We start from the raw sequence: 19,473 nt of genomic DNA, 5'->3' as shown, positions 1-19,473 counted from the left end.
AAGTTTTGCACAATGGGTCGTCTTTTTTTTATCATCCAGGTTTAAAGTATGTTTAAACCTGGATGACAAAACTAAATGTAGCTGCTATTTTTCCCCCTGAAAACAAACAAAAAATCTCAAATTGTCGAGTAGTAATTTTCCTTTGTTTCTTTTTTTTTAAATGAATGTTTTTGTTTGTTTTCAACATTCAAATGTCAACATGCTGTCTCCACTTATTTTGTTTTCCCCCCCAGCTAAAACCTTTTTTTTTTATTAAATAAGATCCCTATCTTTTTGACCTCCGTAGAGGTTTGACCTGCAGTAATTACGTGTAACCTATCTCCAGAGATGTTTTCGCTGGTCGCTCTCTGTTTGCTCCTGGGTATCAACCGGGTCAAGATTTATTGTAGCAACGGGTCCTAGCAACGGGTCGGGCCCATGGAGACGGAGACTGTGTGAAAGTATGCAAGACGGGTAATTGTATACAAAGTGGAGGGGTTAAAAACGCGACACATTTCTCATCCGTCCGCTTTTTGACCTGCCAAAGATGGGATGTTCAAGCTCCACTAGCGTCGAGGTTCACCCGCTGGCGGAACCGAGCCGGGACGAGGTATGCTCGGTGTTTCCACCTGCTGTATGTGGCTCAAACTCTGGGGAAAGTGGGCGCTATTTACCTGCAGAGGTGTCTGAAACTGTCAGTCGTTTGAGTTGAATTGTTGTGTACCAGCTGTTGGAGTGAAAAAAAAGAAGAAGAAGAAAAAATGGCTGCGCTCACTTAAATGTCGCCCAGCTTACACTGTAAAACCCGATAAGTTGATTAAACTAAAATAACAAAACAAAACATAATTACTTTGACTTTGCTTTTGTTATCTAAAAAAAGCATCATTGTCTCACCTTTTATTGTATTTTTTTTTTGATTGAATTTACTTGTTTCTATTGAAATGAATTCCTCTTGTTTCAGTTGAGTTATGCACATTTATATATGTGTAAATTATTTTTTTAGTGTTTACAATTACATATACATGTCTGTGGGCAAATGTACATATGTATATAGGCATATGTGCGTGCTTGTGCATGTAAATGTTGGTAAATGTATATGCATATATATTTACATATACACATATATACTTATATTTATATTACAACTGTATTATATAATATATATTTGTACTTATATATCTAGTTTTGCTTATATGGTGTTCTTTCTACACTGTACTGTTTTTTATTCTGTTGTTTTTAATTTCTGTTACTTTTTTATCTTGTTCTGTCCACTTAAATTTCCCACTCGTGGGACTAATAAAAGACTTTCTGATCTTTTATTCATCTTAACACTTTCATTGCTTCATGACAGCATCAGTAAAAGCTTTCAGGAAGCATAACAATAACTTTGTAAAGGCCTGAGTAGTATTTTCTCTCTGTTTCTCCTTTTGTGTCAGGATGAAGCAGGATCTAAATCCAGCGGACGTGGCGACTCAGCCAGGTCAAAGGGCACAACGGACAGCGGGGTCATGATGGAAAACAGAGACCATCTGGTGTTACCTGGAGGATTACCAAACAAAATCCCTCCTCTACCGTCGGAGAGCCTCAGGGAATGTGTTGCTCCAAATGGTGAGTTTCAGTTGCAAACAAGCTAAAAAAAAAACAAACAAAAAAAACGAACCTCGTCATGTTGCATGGAGGAGGAAAAAAAATTACATTTCGAATTGATTTTACTTCAGATGCTGAGCCGGACTTGCTGCAGGGTGGCACAACAGTACAGGGGCGTCCCAAGTCCATGGAGATACTGGAAGAGCTGTGGAATCAGGGCATCATCCCAGTGGGACAAATACGGGAGAAAGACAGTGGAGCTGCCTACTGCATCATGGTGGGAGCCTCACTTCCTCTGGCTGAAAACAGCAATTACTACCTGTTTCAATGTTAGAACTGGAATTTAACTTTGATACATCTTGAGCTTAAACATTGGTCAGTTTTAAGACTTTCCTACTCATTTGATATCAGATGATATTTTTAGACTTTTATTGTCCCAAAGAGTTTCAAGTGAGTTCAGTGAACACCCCTTTAAAATACAAACGAAAGCAGAAACATCTCAAATTTACCTCAAATTTCAGTCAAAATTCAAAACAGAACCATCATATATTGTTAAGCTTGTACGTTAGTGTTTCATAGAATCTCATATAATTACTTATTTAATTTTTTCCTTTTAACAGGAGGTAAGAAGTGTTTCATGTCTCATCAGACATGTTGTAATTAATTAATAAAGTGTTAAAAATGATCATAAACTTAAATTTTAAGTGCTTCATATTTGTCTTTGGTTATGTCATATATATATATATATATATATATATATATATATATATATATATATATATATATATATATATATAAATGCTAAACTTAACCAGTATGTCACAGACTTACTTTAAAAGTTTAATTTTTCCTGCTTTTATTCCAATTACCTGTAACCTTCACCATGTCTATCAACAGGTCCAACTTTATAATCAGTATCAATTCTGCAGGATAGAATAAAATAAAGTGAATGAAGGCCAGTAAATAGCCTGTGAAGACTTGACTTTATTCACAAAACCTTAGAAACTAGGGTTTGACATAATGCCACTGTTCCTGAATGCAACAAAACTTTTGTCAGCAACATTACTTTAAACGCTGTAACATATAGAAGGAGGCACAGCATTTGAAATAAAGCGGTAAACTGCGTTTCAGTTGTTGCAGCAAAAGCAATTGCAGTGAAAATGTTTATTTGTCTTTTTAGGACGAATCCAGACGTGTCACTAGAAGACTTCCTGCCAGGTTGGAGTCACTGAAGGCCAAAAAGGTTCAAAGCCACAGCAGAGAAGAGTTTGATGAAAAAATGAGGCTGGCTGAGAAGAGACGCAAGGTGGAGTGTTTGGATCAGTGTTAATGTCATGTGCTCCATTACAACCACAAACCTGTTTCATATTTCACAAATTACGTTGAAGTTTGTGGTTTAAAAACAAAACAAAAAAAAAAAACACTGAAAAGTTCACTTATCTCATTTCTCGCTCACATAAAGATCTGTTTCTCCCATCGTCTTTTAGATGAAGCAAGAAGAAATGAAAACCCGTTTAAGGACAAACACGTCGCAAGGTCGACGAACGGCTCCCGTCTCCAGCGCCGGGGAGGAAACAGACTCGACCTTGAGTCCTGTGGAGTCGCTACAGCTCCCGGCAGCCAGCGCAGCGTCTCCAGCTCCTGCGCTCCACGGCCAGGCCCCACGCAAAGCAGCCGTGGGAGGAGAGTGGGTCAGAGGGGCTGAAGGAGACAGCAGGGAGTGGCCGGAGGGGAAGCACCAGGGGGGGAAAACGAGGCACGGAAGTGAGGAGGTGGGAGAGGAGGGAGATCACCTGGAGGGAGGCGGGATGGAGGAAGAGGAGGTGACTCAGGTGGAGGAGCTGAGGGCAGGCGAGCTCCTCGATTCTTTGGAGGAACTGGAGAGTGACTCCAGCTTTCAACGTGCAGAGGACAAGGACGAAATGTTTTAGTTTATCACATAACGGAGCCTCTAATCAGCGCCTCACAGGAGAGAGGAGGAGAGGAGAGGAAGGCAGCCAAAGGATTTCATTTTGCACATTCACAGAAGATGTTGTTGGCCACTTGGATCTTATTAAACAAATGTAAAAGGGCAAATTAACTCTGTTTTTACTGAACTGTAATGTTGAGCTCACCTTAAAACTAAACGGGTTCTTCTTGTTGATGTTTTAGAAAGAGGTAGGAATAGAGCAGTTGTTTTGTTCAACACAAGATGGCGCTGTTTCAGTGAGTAATGCATGTTTTCCACTTAAGCAACACCGGTGAATCTGTAAAATAAGCTATAAAAGGGGGAGGTTTTAATCTCAGAAGATATAAGGTTTATTTCTGAAGTATTCTAGTAAACATACAGAACAATTATGAGTTTAAATATTCAGATTTTTCAGGAAAAAAACAAAACAAAGAGTGCTTCATAGTTTCAGGAATAAAAATGTATTTTTACATTTTAGCTTTAAAGGACGCGACAGGAGGCATTATGTCCAAACGGATGAAGAAGACATATCCAGTTTCAAGCTTCTCACTTCTGTTTGTCGTGATTAAACTCACTTAACCCAAATTTCTGACTGGTTATTAACAAGGGGAAATTTGTATTATTTACTTAACCTTGAAGCTACTTACCCTCTGAATCGATGTGTTAAAACTATGATCCTATAAAAGTTAAATCCATCAAGAGACTCAGCCTAAATTAGAGCTGTTTGTCTAAATCAACTCCTTAAACGGGCCTCCATATTGTTAAAGGATGAGCTGATGTAGATGAGTGAGCATGCAGCTTTACAATAAGGATATGCAACCTAACCGGACCCCCATTGTCCAGCTAAAGAAACTTGAAACAGCCCCCACTCCCCTCCCCTCCTTTTATTCACGATTCTCTATGGACATTAAAAGGCGTGTGGTCGCATTAATAAAACAGAGCCAGTAGTAAGAAGCTGCATCAGGTTGCATTTCACTGAAACGTGGAGGATCTTTAAAGCAACAGCTTATATTCAGATAGATGTGACAATGACCGCAGGCTCCTGTGATACTATTAGATAAACTGATACACATTTATGTTAAGGATAAATCGCCTAAAAGAAAAAAAAAAAAACCGAAGCATTTTTAGCATGTCCTGATTTTGTAATCGGTAGTGACGTGATCTAAATACCACCTTTACTTTCCCCCCTCGTAGAAACAGAGGCAGGTACCTGCAAAAGTATCCATGAGCCTTGGACTTCTCCATGTTTTGCCATACTGCAACCATAAACCTCTATTATCTAAGGATGGGATTCAGATTTTAAGTGATAACCAAACACAAAATATACATTGTTATCAGATCTTTTTAGTTGAGAAGGAAATTGAACTTTGAGGATTGCATGTGAAATTTTCCTTTCACTTTGCAACTATACTAACTCTTTGTTGCTCGGCCACATAAAATCCCAATGCAACGCATTAATGTTTTTTTTTTTTTTTACATTCCGATGTGACAAAATGTAAATAAATAAATAAATAAGTAAAAATAAGATTGGAATAGTTTTTGATAAGAGCTGCCTTGAGAGGGAGAAAAGTATACAAAGAAGCTATGATATAAATTATTTATGTTTGGCTGCGTCAAGGTAGGTTACTCATCAGGCTCTTCTGTTTGTGACTACATTTGAAATGCATTACTGAGAGGTTTTACCAAATGTACAAGAGTTATATGCACTGTAAAATTATCTTAACGCCATAAAATAGCGAAAACTAAGACAGTCGGAGCATAAAACCCTGCAAAAGAGAGATCTTTGGAGCTTCACCTGCCTACTTAATATAAAAAAAGAAGCCTAAAATAACCAGAAGCAACAAGAAGCTGTGGTTAAGTAAGTACCTATTTTATGACATAAACATTTTACATAGACATTTTATGTTCCACAAAGACGCCCCAGAATATACTAGAATATAAAAAGCGACATAAAATGAAACAGTTACTGAAAGGACACCTCTGGATCTTGCAGGCTGCCCAGCTGTTTGTGCGCTCCGGTGTGCATATGAGTGTGTGTGTGTCTGTGTGTAGGTGTGTGTATGTGCGAGTGTGTGTGTGTGTGTGTGTGTGTGTGTGTGTGTGTGTGTGTGTGTGTGTGTGTGTGTGTGTGTGTATGGGGCGGTCCGCTGAGCAGCTGGGTGGAGTAAGAGGCGACGCTTTTAGGAATGGGTCCCAAACCTATGAAGTTAGACAGCAGAGTTGTTGAAGGAGAGCTGGAAGCACCTGATGCTCATCTCTGGGACAATCCGCTCCATGTTTCTGCCCTCTTAGCCGCGGCGAGAAGAAAATCTACCTCCAGGCTCCATCACTGTCGACAACATTTTGCTGATCTCCTCCATTTTTTTTTCTTCTCACCCAAAGAATAATTGATAAGGACATTTTGCACTAGATTGCCTTTGTTTGTTTTTTTGTTTGTTTTAAACAGTTCCAGTTTACTGTATTTTTTTTTGTTGTTTGTTTTTGCACTAACGATGCACACCACGCAAAAGGACACGACCTACACGAAGATATTTGTCGGGGGTCTTCCCTACCACACCACGGACTCAAGTCTCAGGAAATATTTTGAGGTTTTTGGCGAGATCGAAGAGGCTGTGGTGATCACCGACAGACAGACCGGCAAGTCAAGAGGTTATGGATTTGTAAGTACGGCTTCACTTCGGATTCACAACATGTTTTTGTGTGTGTGTGTGTGTGTGTGTGTGTGTGTTAAATCAGCCACTGTGCGCCTCGGCGGCTTGTCTTTCACAACAGTGATATATCTGCCTCTGGTCATGGGTTGTTTATGTTTCGATAAGACGGCACTGCTTATATCTGCCGCCGGCTTCTGCTGCAATCTCACAACTTGTTGCGCCGCAGCTATGCGCCCGGACACGTTGTTTCCAGGGCGCTGACAGCTGCTGAGGGCTGAGATAGTCTCACAGTGGAGTCACGAATGTTGCCTAACGCTGGCTTAGATGAAACATCGTGATATCATCCTCATCACCTGCCAGACTGATCATTTTAACGCGTTAGATACTTGATCTGACTTGTTGAAGCAAAAACTCTTACGGGTTGCCTAATAAAGTGCACTGGGGAAAAAAAGCGAATATATATATATACAGCTCTGACTTTCTTTTTTTTTTTTAAAGGGGTTAATTGATTATTTTGTAATTAAAATAAGTCTATCCTTGAATTGTCAAGGTAAACAAACGTAAATAAAGTAGGTTTGATAAACTTCATTCAGGTATTTGCGACTAATTAATGCAGTTTTTAAAAGTTGGAGCGGTATTCTCAATTTTCACAGTGGACGTTTGCAAATGGTCAAACAAATTTCATGTTATAACAACACAGTTTGAGTACAAAAGGCAGTTTTTAAATGTTTATGTTATTCATTAGAGGATAACAGTATCTAAACCCTAGTGATTATATTTAGTTGTTATATATTTGTCTTATTTTAATATTGTATATCTATTTTTGTGACCTGCAGGGGACTGCAGGTGCAAATTATCTTAAGTTGTGCTACAATGAGGTATATAAGAGCAAATGGTGACATTTATACATTTTCCCTTTTTAAATAAGGTTACTATTATTTTCTAATTTAAACCTTTATGGCAGTGTGTAAAAGAGGCTAGAAGATGTTGCAACACAATCGTTCCTAATCTCAAAAAGTTTAACAACACGTTAGAAACTATGATATTTATCAGGCAGGAAAGGGTTACGAAACCATCTCTCTGGCTTTGGGACTCAAGAGAACCACAGTGAGAGCCATTATCCACAAATGGAGAACACATGAGAGAATGATGAACCTTCACTTGAGTCTGGTCTTTACCCATAACATATCCAAGGGTTCACGGACAAATCATTCAGGAAAAAACAAAAAAACAGAACAGCATTTAAAGCTCTGCAGGCCTCGCTGGCCAAAGTTGAGGTTAACAAAAGAGAGAGTGGACAAAAATGGCTTCCATGGACACAAAGAGTCGTTTAATAATTAAGAAAAATATGTCAATCCCCAAGACGTAATAAAATGAAACTGGAACATTTTGGTGCCTAAAACTAAGAGCATTTCAGAATAAGAGCATGGTGACATGATCTGACGCCTGCTGTTGTCAGTGGAGCCATGGATTTTACTCTCTGTTATAAAATCCTGAAGGAGAAACTCCATCAATTAAACTCAAGCACACCTGGGTTGTGTTGTATGGCTTTGATCCAAAGGCAATGAACCAAAAAACAAAATAAAATCTTCCCTTTGAACTGACACACACTGTTAGAACTACACAGTGTCTGTGTTGAGATCTTGTCCGTACTGTAGAGTATTTTCATTCTTAATTCTGTTTTTATATATCATATTCTATCTTTGTGTGAATCTGTTTGCTTTGATTGCCTGTCATATTTCTATTGTTGCACTGAAATTTCCCATAAAAGACATTCCTATTCTAGACTATGTACAACTTTTGGAGTGGTCTAGTCAAAGTATAGACTTAAATGAAATCAAAATGCTGTGGCATGACCTTAAACATGATATCCATGCTTTTTGTGGTTCAAAATTTCTCTTCAGTTACAACAATCATCTGATGGGAGCTGCTGACTCTGAACACAGCACAGCTAGTAGGTTTAGAGGGTAGTTATGATTTTTTTCTTTTTTGGCCTGATATTAAAATGTGTTGCATCTGAAACATTTAAGTGTGAGAAAAGAGATTCCTGTGACTAAATGAATCACTTCCTGTTCCAGTTCGTAAAAACCTTCTCAAAAATCGGTGAGTGTGATGGATACGGAGATACAGCAGGATTAGATTTTTTTTTGCTTTTCATTTCCACTGTTTCCTCTGTTTATTGTGAGGCTGTTGGATAAATGTTAACAATAGGAGGATCTGCTTCATTTGCAATTGTGAAACACAAGTCAGGTTTTTCATCACATGCCATGTTGGTGTTAAAGCTAAACCACGTTACCTTAAAGAAACAGCTTTTGACTGATTAACCTGACTACCTTTGTGAGTGCAGGCAGCTGTCACATCCAAACCAACATTTCTTCATTTTCCTCATTGCTGCTGTCGCTACAAAGTCTAAAATTACATCTAGGTAGGGAAAATAAAGAGTAAAAGATACATTTTATGAAAAGAAAGCAACACGTAAAGTTTCTAGCTTTACTTTATGTGAGGTTGTAAGTAGAATTGTATTTGCTCTGGCTAAAGGAACTAAGGTTCCCTTTGAAGTTTTTCTCTAATTTGTCAATAACTGGTGCATTTGTAAACCTGTCCTGTCTAACTCTAAGAGCTTTTCGACACTCAGTCAACAATAGATCTATCAGATCCCAAAGTTTGCTTATACATGAGGCCGGCTCTGGCAGACACTCGCATCTCAACTAAAACACCATCTAAACTCAACCAAACCTTCATTCCCACAGCTCCATGAAATATCCCTTATTTTGTCATTTATATAAAAAACTATATTTTAGTATCAGATCTAAGTCACCAAAGCAAAGTATCTCTGAGTATTTTTTTTAGTTTTGAGACCTCAGAATGTATTTCATGAAAGCCATGAGCTAAACGATGTAACGGGACGGATCAGTGGTCACTTCACTCTGGATCACGTTCGAGTTTAAGAATGATAAATGTGTGAAACCTTGACAAACTCTGCTTCTCCCGCGCTCATAGCACACGCTTACTCTCCACCAGATGCTTGACTGTCTGTTTTCCTGTACGGTCTCTTAAATTTAAGCTATCTTTTGATTTGTCCTCTGCTTTCCTCCCCATAAGGTGACAATGGTGGACCGCTCTGCCGCCGATCGGGCCTGCAAGGACCCCAACCCGATCATCGATGGCAGGAAGGCCAATGTGAACCTGGCCTACCTGGGGGCTAAACCTCGTGTGATGCAGCCAGGTGAATTCAGCTTCATTTTCACCTGAAGCGTTTTTTGTTTTGCACTGTTTTTCTGAGGCGGAACCATGTAATCAAGCTGTTCATCAGAATGGAAGTTATTCATTTTGTATTTTGTTTTGTTTTGCAGGATTTGCCTTCGGCGTTCCCCAAATCCACCCTGCGTTCATCCAGAGGCCTTATGGGTAAGGAATCTCTGGAGTCTTATAAAATAATTTGTCTTTTCTCCGTAAAGAAGATATTGATGGATGTGGATCAGAAAGTTTTACATCAGTGTTAACAAACCTCAGATGTTTCCTTACAGTCATGTAGATTTAATGCTACAGAGATGTGCATAATTGACACGTGGACAGAAAAGGATAAATGGTTTTCAAATGATTTCACAAGAAGAAACTCAAAAAATGTTGCATGCATTCGAGTCAGCCCTCTTTACTCTTCCACCCCTAAATAAACAGCTGTTCTACGAAGGCCTCAGAGGTTTACTGGTGATCAAAAGAAAAAAATCCAAGCTTTGGACAACTCATAGAACAATGCTCAGTCATCCTCTAAAAATATGGCACCACTGCAAACAGCAAGCATCAATTGGAGGCCCATTTTGACTCCAGACGAGCTGCGCAGATCCACTGCTCATGTCTGGTAATCTGTTGCACAAAAAAACTTTTAAACACTCAACAGATTTGGCTTTTTTTTTCTTTTTTTTTTGAACAGTGATAAGAAGAAAGACATTACTTAAAGAAAAACACGAGAAGTCCTTACTTAACACGTTTGTAGCATCTTGGAAGCTGATAAAAGTAGATGGCAAGATGGAGCTAAAGCTTGAAAGAAAACCTGGAAAAGTTTTATACAGAAGTTTGCATTTCTGCAGTACAACAGTATTAATTTAAAGAGCCAGAGTCACAATGGTTTAAATGGCCCAGTCAAAGTATGGACGCTCTCTGTCCAAGCTTGAGCCATCTTGTGAAGGAAAACTGCCCAAGATGGCAGATATTTACCTACAGCGGTTTCACAGTATATTAACTCAACAGGTTTGAATATGAATGCATGCAAATATTATCTGGAAAAAATTAAAACCATGTATCCTTTTCTTGTTCCACTTTAAAATTTTGCGTCACTTTGTTGTTTGTCACAAAACGTAAAACAGCTTGATGGGTAGAAATACTTTTGCTAGTAATGTTTAACAACATTGGGATCATTACTGATATTCTGCTGATCATAATGCAGACAATGTAGATTGCAGGATTGTAGGTGTTTGTGTGTGAATGTTTAGAGTGGATTAAAGATGGAAACCTGCAGCCTGACTCAATGTTCTCTCTCTGGTTTGACAGGCTCGCTCTCGCTTAAGCTTTCCGTTCTGCGAGCCTAAACTCAGATCAGACCAGGGAAAAACCCGTAGACTCGATCGCGCACAAACGAGCTCTCGCTGTGGCGATTACAGATGCATGTACGTAGGTTTCATTTCTGATTTGTTGTTTTTTTTTTTTTTCAGTAGAGCTTAGCTTGGTGTGCCGTAATGAAGTGGGTGCTGTTGGCTAAACCGTGTGCCATGTTGGAAAAACAAAAGTAGAGAAAAAAAATCGGATTGGTTGAATTTTTGGGGTGTTTTTATTTATTTATTTATTTTTATTACTTTTTGAAGTTTTTGTGGAAGAGTGGCAACTTTTAAAAAAAGTGTTTTTTTTTGTTTGTTTGCTGTTTTTATTCCTTGTTTTCCAGTATCTGCTGTTCCATGTGTTTTCTGGTTTACTAAAAGACGAATCTTTTGTGTGTTTTTTCTTTATTCAACCCACTTTCCCTAAAGTCTTTACACTCTGCTTTCAGGATAACATCACTGTTTCTGTGCGCTCATAGCCTCGTCCCCAAACCTTAAAATAACACAAATTCACAACTTAAAGCCCACTGCTAAACACCAAATGTCAGGTACCTTCAACAGAAAGGTGGACGCTTGTGTGTGTCCACTTTATGAGCACACAAAGGTCCTGGATCCTATTGTGCTAATGTGTCTTTGTCCGTCATGCTCGTTTCAGCTCAGCTCGCCAAAGTCTCCAGTGTGACAAACAAATGTCTGGATGTCTCTGTCTCGCTCTTATTCTCTCACTGCGAGCTTTCGTCACATGGGCTCGTGGTGTTAATGAAAACAAGCGCTCCCATTGTGGCACACAAAGCCCTGAATGCTGACACTGCAGTTGCATGAAGCTCTGAGTTGGGTGTATATCTCTCTCTCTGTGTGTGTGTGTGTGTGTGTGTGTGTGTGTGTGTGTGTGTGTGTGTGTGTGTGTGTGTGTGTGTGTGTGTGTGTGTGTGTGTGTGTGTGTGTGTGTGGACGATGGGGGCCGTCAGTGGTGTTGGAGCAGTCCGTCATGTAACATCAGCAGATAAATGGAACCATGCGGAAGTTTAAATGGGAATACTTCAGAAATTAAGCTAGATTGGTAGCAAAGGAAGGAACCCGAGGCAGTAAATAATTATCATTTTGTCTTTACATAAACATCAAGTCAGGTACATCACTAATCCTGTGCATTTTTTCTGGAAAATGCCATAATTCTAGTATCTTCTGCAGATTACTATATTTAGGTTAAATGTTGTCAACTTTTTATTTGCTAGAGCAGCGCAAAGTGTGTGGTCAGGACATGGAAAGAAAATAATGAAAGATTTTTAAAAAAATTGCAAATAATATAGTCTAAATTAGTTCGTAAGTTTAAATATTGCTCATGCTTGTATCCCAATACATGGCCAGTTGCAAAGCTAATGAGACAGTTAATGCTTTTTTTATTTTTTTATTTTTAAACTTTATTCTTGCCACTCTTCTATCACTTTTTGGCTGCTTCTCTGCTATTTTGGCCAAGTCTGTCAGTTGACATGGACAGTCACGTCTTGGCATGTTTACACTTCTGATTGAACAGATCTATGTTTAACGCTCACAGCAACTAAATGCACCAGTCTGTCAGAAATAGCCAGGAAATGATTCTCCGCTGCAGCACAGTTAACTCCTACATTTTGTAAAAATATAAAAGGGAGAGACAAATGGCGGTGTGGGTCTCATTGGATGAAATAATGACTCCATCCTGTTTATATGCATTTTTTAAACATAGTAAAAGCTGTTGAAAGTTAATGCTTTATCTACACCATCACTATCTGCATCATCTTCCATCCGTGGGTGGATAATAAAAAGTTAAAAAGGTCTTAATGAATCCACAGGATTCCTCCAAGTTTTTTCATGAATCATCTGAATATTGATAATGCCACTAACAAACATAAACATACATATATTTAGTCTAGGCTTACTTCCTCTCAGAAGCATTTCTCCAAGTAGTAAAGGCTTCTCTTGTAGAGTAACATGTAAAAGTCTTTATGCTTGGCTGGCTCTCACCCTGAAGAGCAGCCAGGACCTGCTGAGATTGATTAGCGTGGGCTTCAAAGTACAGTTTCAGCATCACATGATGACACAAAATGCTGTTTTTCAGAGTTTCCAAATTAGATTTAGGGAAGAAGAAAAAAAAAAAACTTTTTTGGGAATTTTGTTACTCGCCTTTGAAAAAGTAGATGTTTGTGTGTTGAATATGATAAACCAGCTTTAATTACTTTACATGTTCCATATATAGCTGTAACCTACTTTTCATGTTGCTATGTTTCTTATATTGGGTTAATTTGCTGTGATATTGTTTTTTTTTTTAATTCTTTTTTCTTCTGTGTTTACTTGCTTTTCCACTTTTGTTGTTTTTTTTTGTATTTGTGGCTGAGATATGGGTGCTCTAACATAGGGTTGCCATGATAGAGTCTCTCCATCAGTCTTTCATCTCTGACCCACTCTGACCTTGAAGAGGAGGAGCCTAATCAGTCAGAAACTGACTCTGAATTTCAGTCCCCATTGATCCCTCGTCTCACGCCAGGCTCCCAGGCCCTGCAGAGGTTCTGGTTCGGGATAAGGCTATGTCATGCAGGACAGAATGCTTTCATTGTTCAGAACTGTTTATTTAATCGAAACATCCCTGTTGGTGCAGAGCCTAGTCCCGGCTCCCCTCTCTGCCTCTCGAGCTCTTTGTCCCGGCACGGAGGGGGAAATGGCCAGCAGTGTTTCTTTTTAAAACTGTCCAGCTGTCAAAGCGGCAGTGACATTTTTACAATGTGTCCCCGGGATCATCTCTGTCCTCCGTCCCCTGACGCTGTAAGCCCCTCTCTGCCTTTCACCGCCCTGCAGCTGTTACAAGCTGCAGGTTACACACCCTGAACTCTGCCTTTTTTTTTTTTTTTTTTTTTTTTAATTTATAGATCTCAGTTCAAATCATGGCCTGCTCAGAGACAGTCGAACTTCGCCTTCGTTCGTTTAGCCTTCCTGTTACCTCCTGAAAGTCTTTCCCAGACACATTTCCATATATCCTAAATTAGGAGATTGCTTAAAGGTGTTCTGTTGTTCTTCTGAGTTTATTATCTTTTTAAACACCTCACTGATACTTAGTAATATTTCTAACTTTACTCAAGAACAACTTCCAAATCAGAGAGTATTGTTAGCTTAACCTGGTAGCGCTTAGGTATTGATTGGAGAAATATTTGACTTTTACATTTCCAGCTGGGCTGCTCACTAGTCAGGGGTTGATCCAGCTGAAAGTCTCCTGATTATGTTAACCAACCAATGTATTTGTGCGTGTGTAGTAAAATATTCAAGAGTATTTTAAACAATTAGTGTAAGAAATTACCCACAGATTGGTTTTCTGATATAAAAGAAGCAAAACGACCAGCATGCTCCGTGCTTTGACCTCTCTCTCAGACCCCAACTGCATTTTTGGGGACAAAATAGCGAGGCCTAAACTTCAGTGTTGATTATTTACACTAATATTTTATTTAGCTTAGGATATCCTAATCTAAACCACATTACAAAAACAGTGCCAAAGTTGTAATTTGGTGTTGAAAATATGAAATGACAATTTTGAGAAATTCGTGATTGACAAAAAAAAAAAAACAACTGCAGATTGTTTCATTAATTTCTACTGAGTTCATAAGTGGCATTTATTAGTAAAAGGAAGAACAAAATATCTTGAGAAATGCAGAAAAATAAGTTTTGACTTCTCCATCGTTGTTCTAATTTGTGGTGGGGGTCAAATCATATATTTGAAACTGCAAATTATTAAACGGCAATATGGCAGAGCCTTCAGAGTTTTTTTTTACAAACAGAAAGGAAAATATGAGTTAAACTTTGTAGGTTAAGGCTTTAACTGCACTAACTGTTTTGTTTGAACAGACTTTAAAAGCCAGGGGAATAAATCTACTAGTTATTCTCACCTTTGACCTTCTTGGCTCTTCTATTTTGGCAACCCTATGCTGTTCTGCTACCACCTGGAGTTTCTTTGTTGCTGTTGACTGAACTGAGTGGTGAGGCGCGTGCTCTGGCGCGGTGTGATGACGTTGAGTTTCAGGGTGAATTTCTTGGACCGCCAAATTTCAAGCAAACATTGACTTGTCACATGTGTCTTGTGTGTTTGTCCCACAGCATCCCGACCCATTATGTGTACCCCCAGGCCTTCGTTCAGCCCAGCGTGGTGATCCCCCATGTGCAGCCCGCAGCCGCTGCACCCGCCACCGCCACTGCCACCTCTCCCTACATCGACTACACCGGGGCTGCCTACGCGCAGTACTCTGCGGCGGCTAACGCAGCTGCAGCCGTGGCCTACGAGCAGTATCCCTACGCCGCCTCCCCGGCCGCACCGGGCTACATGGCTACCACCGGCTATGGCTTTGCGGTCCAGCAGCCGCTGGCCGCCGCCGCCCCTGGGTCGGCCGCCGCTGCGGCCGTGGCCTTCGGGCAGTACCAGGCTCAGCAGCTGCAGGCCGACCGCATGCAATAGCAGCGGCTGCAACTGTTGCACAGGCAAAGAGAGAGAGGGATGGTCCACTGCTGGTCCCAGTTGAAGTATCACAAAGAAGATTTGTGGACCGGGTCAGCGCCAAGGCTGAGGTTCTTTACAATGACAATGGTGAGATGGGATAGGAACTTTCCAACTTGCTGTGCTTTATCTGAACAAAAAAAGCTGAAAATGAAAAAAAGGTTGCAGAACAAACTATGGAAATGATCACTGTTGGTATTACTATGAAAACTATTATTATTGCTATTGTCACTGGTAGTTTCTAGAGTAGAGTGACAGGAGCCCAGTGGTTGGTATAATGTAGGCCTTTAAGTCCTAATGCTGTCTCTAACGTTAGTTTGAGGAATAGCCTCTTTTTTTTTTTCCACTCGTCAAAAGTGTTGGTTATTTAAAGCCCTCATAACATTACTATTTTATTTATTATTCTTGTTAATATCACACATTGAGGGTCCTCCTTGTATTTTTTTTCTCTGTTCTTTGAGTTAATGTTTTCTGATAATCAGGGAAATGAAACCGTTTTCCAGTGTGTTAGCGAATATTTTATTTTATTTTTTTACATTTCCGTCTGGAAGTCGAGGTGTCGTAAATCGTTGTGTCAAAAACACATTTGAAGAACTACCTTAATGATCTTCCTGATGCTGAATGTCCCATTTCCTTTCATACTCAGCCTTAACCTCTTGACCTATGCAAAGCAAACAAATCAACAAAATAAAAGAAACAAAACTGAAAAATGTCATGAGACTACAGGGAGGGAGAGAGAGAGGGAAGGGGTTTCGCAGAGACAACAGAAACACTGACAAAAGAGGGGAGACAATGACAAACACTAAATCTGTTGCTTTTCCACATTTCACTCACATTCATGCATCCAGAGGCTGCAGAGCGCTAAGAGACAAAGGCGGCACAGTGGCGTTTCTCTCTGTGACGGAGAGGGCAGCTGCTGGGGGGGCGAGAGGGCGGGTGGGGTGGATCGGTGGACGGAGCCTCTACTGCTCCGCACAGACGGATCTCTCTGGAAAGAACGCACCGTTTGTGCTCGTTTGTTGAGCTGTCACATTTTAATCCCTGGCCGAGCCTTTTGGGAACCGACATTGCACCCCTCAACCCCCGGCCCCTGCCTCGACCCCAAACCACCCTCCCTCTCCTCTCTCTCTCTCTCTCTCTCTCTCTCTCCAGTCGCGTCAGCATTTCCAGCTCTGAGGTACGCACTCACACTTTCTCCAAAGCTAACCCGACAACTGGCCTGTGTGTCAGGACAAACTAGGGGTTTTCTCGTTGATGTCATGTTGGTCTGTGTGCCTTACATTTTTACAGCTATTTAAATGAGAGAAAAACAGAAAAAGGACAAAAAAAATCTATTATTTAAGTTATTTATTTTTTTGCGGGTTGTTGACACTCTAAGAGTAGAGACTTAGTGGAGGTACTGTGTTATTAATATTATTATGTACTCATCTCAAGGCAAATATAAGTTATTGATTAGTTTACTATCATTATTATTATGAATTATTATTATTATTATTATTATTATTATTATTATTATTAGAATTATTATTAGTATTATTATTATTAACATGCTCAACCAAAAACTATTGATGTAGAAGCTATTTAATACACTGTTACGTGCACTGTACTTTTTTTTTTGACATTTTAGAACAAAACATTAAATAGTAGCTTCGTGCATTTAAATGCAGACCTGTTTGCATACAGGTTGACTCTGAGTCTTCGTTTAGCTGGGAGGAATTATTAAGGAGTTTTAGTAAAAAAAATAAATAAAAAAGAGCAAAAAATGCTGCTTTTCCTTTACTAGAATGTATAGCCGTCGTCGGGGTTTCAGTAGCTTCTGTTGCTTCATATTCATCAAATCAGCTGTTTTACACTGTTGGGAATTTTTTATACTTGAACTTTTTCTTACAAGGGAAATATGTAAAAAAAAGTAAATGACAAAAAAAAAAAACTTTTCACTGTCAGTGGATGAAGGCTTTTAAAGCGTTTATGATAAACCTTTACTTCAGAATTTCAACCGCATGTAATCGAAGTGAAATAAAATGTTCTATATTTGAAGAAAATTTGGTGGTATTTTCCTTTATGTTACTTCTTCTCGGGAACGCATCGCGATTATTAGCTACTCTCACACATACACAAATGTGATTTCCTTTTTTCCCCCCTTCTTCTTCTTCTTTGGGGACACATCTAAACAATTTTGGGACCTCTTTATCCTCTTTAGAAAATAAGGAAGGGAAGTAAAAATGTAAATATTAAGTCGTCGTCATTGTATAAACATTAGAAAAAATAAAATACAGTTTGCACAAGTGCAGGTGTATCTCAGAAGGGTGCAGACTCCTACAACAACACCAGGTTTTTATTACACATAAATGATTTACCATACTTTTTTTTTTCTCTTATGTGTTCAGGAATACAATGTAGCTGTGCAGCGTATTTATGTGTTTTGTTGTTTTTGCATCTTTGTTGGCTGCCTTGTACCTTTTTAAGTTTATTTCACTCAGCTGGACGTGTGAAATTAGTCCCACAGCTAATTAAGATTTATTCAAAAGTCTTAAATAATTTCTCGTCCATTTTATAAGTCAAGAGTCTTTTAAGAACCGCAAATCCTAAAAGACCGTGTGCAGCAGTCATAAACACAGTCTAGTGGCTCCTGCATCTTTTTAAAATGATGGACAAAGGTGGAAAAGTGGAGGACAAATAAAGAAGTGCTTTAAGATCCATCTGCAGAAAATGAACTGAATCTGCATCATGTTTTAAATTATGAACTGTATCATTTGTTTCATAGTTCATTGGAATCAACTTTTCAGAGCTAAAATAATACTGCAATACTTCTTGTTTGGCATTTGTCCAAATACATGGAAACAAATTGTACATTGGAGACTGAATAGGATCTGCTTACTCTCTTGAATCAGCCACTTTTTTGTGACATTGCACTGTATGAACTGAACTGACTAGTTTAAATTCTAAAACAGACGGTCCAGCAGGAAACGTGCGGAATCCCATGCAGCTCCGTCAAATGAAGTGAAACCGGGTCCCTGTTCTTTGTGCAGCAGAAGATTGATCGTTATTTCAGAGGAACATTAACGTTTGCTGCTGCAGGAGCAGCCGATGACAGGCAGCTCTTGAAACTGATGTTCCTGACAGAAGGATGTTTGGAGAGGAGGAGGAGGAGAAATGCAGAGAAACTTTCGGGTTGATCCATCTTCAAGCAAAACACCCAGACATCTTCAAAGTGTTTTTTTTAGCTATCCATGTGTATTTGTGTGTAATCTTAGACCTAACGTTACCCATTCTCAATTTATTTTAGTTTTTGTGCCGTTATGCTAAATTTGCCTCCAATCTCTGTTATTCAAATCTCTTTGTTATTATTTGTCTTCTACGTTCATATTTTCAGAGAACAAGGTTTCATGAAGCACATTTCAGTTTTAATCTATTTCCTACTTATCACAATGCAAGAGAGGTAAAAAACAAACAAAACAATAATGAAGGTGAGTAAATTAAACTAAACACTCCATGCTTCGTTTCTTTAGGTTTTCCCAGGTTTGTGTGGAAATGAGTGACACATGATAAAGCATCTGAGGTGTCAGTCTATCAATGATGTATTCGTTTTCTCATCAATAAATCACGCAGAAGGGAGTGAGCTGCTCCTCCTTTGCCTTGCTTCACTCAGCTTAAGGGAGTATTTTGGTTTTGGTCAGTGGTGAAACCAGAAGCGTCATGGCGACGTGTTGCAGCATCAGCACAGAAAAACCTCAAACATGAAACCAGAAGCCGGTTTATCTTAGTTTGAATATTAGCTTCCTGAAAGTTATAACTTCAGATTGCTGATTTTGTCCTGCTGAAAGGTTGAACTTTTGAAAGCTTTTCCTCCATCCATTCATCCATCTTTAAACAAAACTCTGACCTGTTTCCTTATCACAGCTGGAGAAAAGCTTTACCACAGAATGATACTGCCATCACAGTGGTTCCACCATATGGCACACATATCTATTCTTTTACTTTGTTGCACTGCTTTTCTCCTGCAACATTGTTAATCTTGAGAAATATTTCAGATTGGATTGATCTTTTTCTTCATTAAAGACTCCTTCATTATCGCGTTGTCAAAAGAAATGATCTAAAATGATCGTTTGCTTCAGAATTTGAAGCAGAATGATTTAGAAACCCAGATATTCCCGTGTTAATCCGGATTGGAAGAGGCTACAGTGAAGGCTCACATGAAGGTTAAAGGAA

The 19,473-nt window shown here is 39.2% G+C and overlaps 2 protein-coding genes across 2 annotated transcripts; both read left to right on the top strand.

Moving 5' to 3' along the window:
• The first annotated feature begins 9 nt into the window (after positions 1 to 9).
• stmnd1 (stathmin domain containing 1) lies at positions 10 to 3,557 on the top strand. The gene is made up of 5 exons (XM_014988506.2): positions 10 to 589; positions 1,416 to 1,587; positions 1,698 to 1,843; positions 2,747 to 2,872; positions 3,054 to 3,557. Exons 1-5 carry the CDS (start codon positions 527 to 529, stop codon positions 3,495 to 3,497), a joined length of 951 nt encoding a protein of 316 aa, XP_014843992.1. The 5' UTR covers positions 10 to 526; the 3' UTR covers positions 3,498 to 3,557.
• A 1,597-nt stretch (positions 3,558 to 5,154) lies between these two features.
• Positions 5,155 to 17,306, top strand: rbm24a (RNA binding motif protein 24a). The gene is made up of 4 exons (XM_014988493.2): positions 5,155 to 6,174; positions 9,268 to 9,391; positions 9,519 to 9,573; positions 14,871 to 17,306. The coding sequence occupies exons 1-4, from the start codon at positions 6,007 to 6,009 to the stop codon at positions 15,223 to 15,225; spliced, it is 702 nt and encodes a 233-aa protein (XP_014843979.1). The 5' UTR covers positions 5,155 to 6,006; the 3' UTR covers positions 15,226 to 17,306.
• The last annotated feature ends 2,167 nt before the right edge of the window (positions 17,307 to 19,473 follow it).

Source organism: Poecilia mexicana, unplaced genomic scaffold (genome assembly GCF_051168715.1).
Source record: "Poecilia mexicana isolate PSO_F unplaced genomic scaffold, ASM5116871v1 scaffold_11, whole genome shotgun sequence".
Classification (NCBI taxonomy): Eukaryota; Metazoa; Chordata; class Actinopteri; order Cyprinodontiformes; family Poeciliidae; genus Poecilia; species Poecilia mexicana.
The sequence above is the reverse complement of the archived record's forward strand: the minus strand, read 5'-3'. Positions and strand labels throughout refer to the sequence as shown.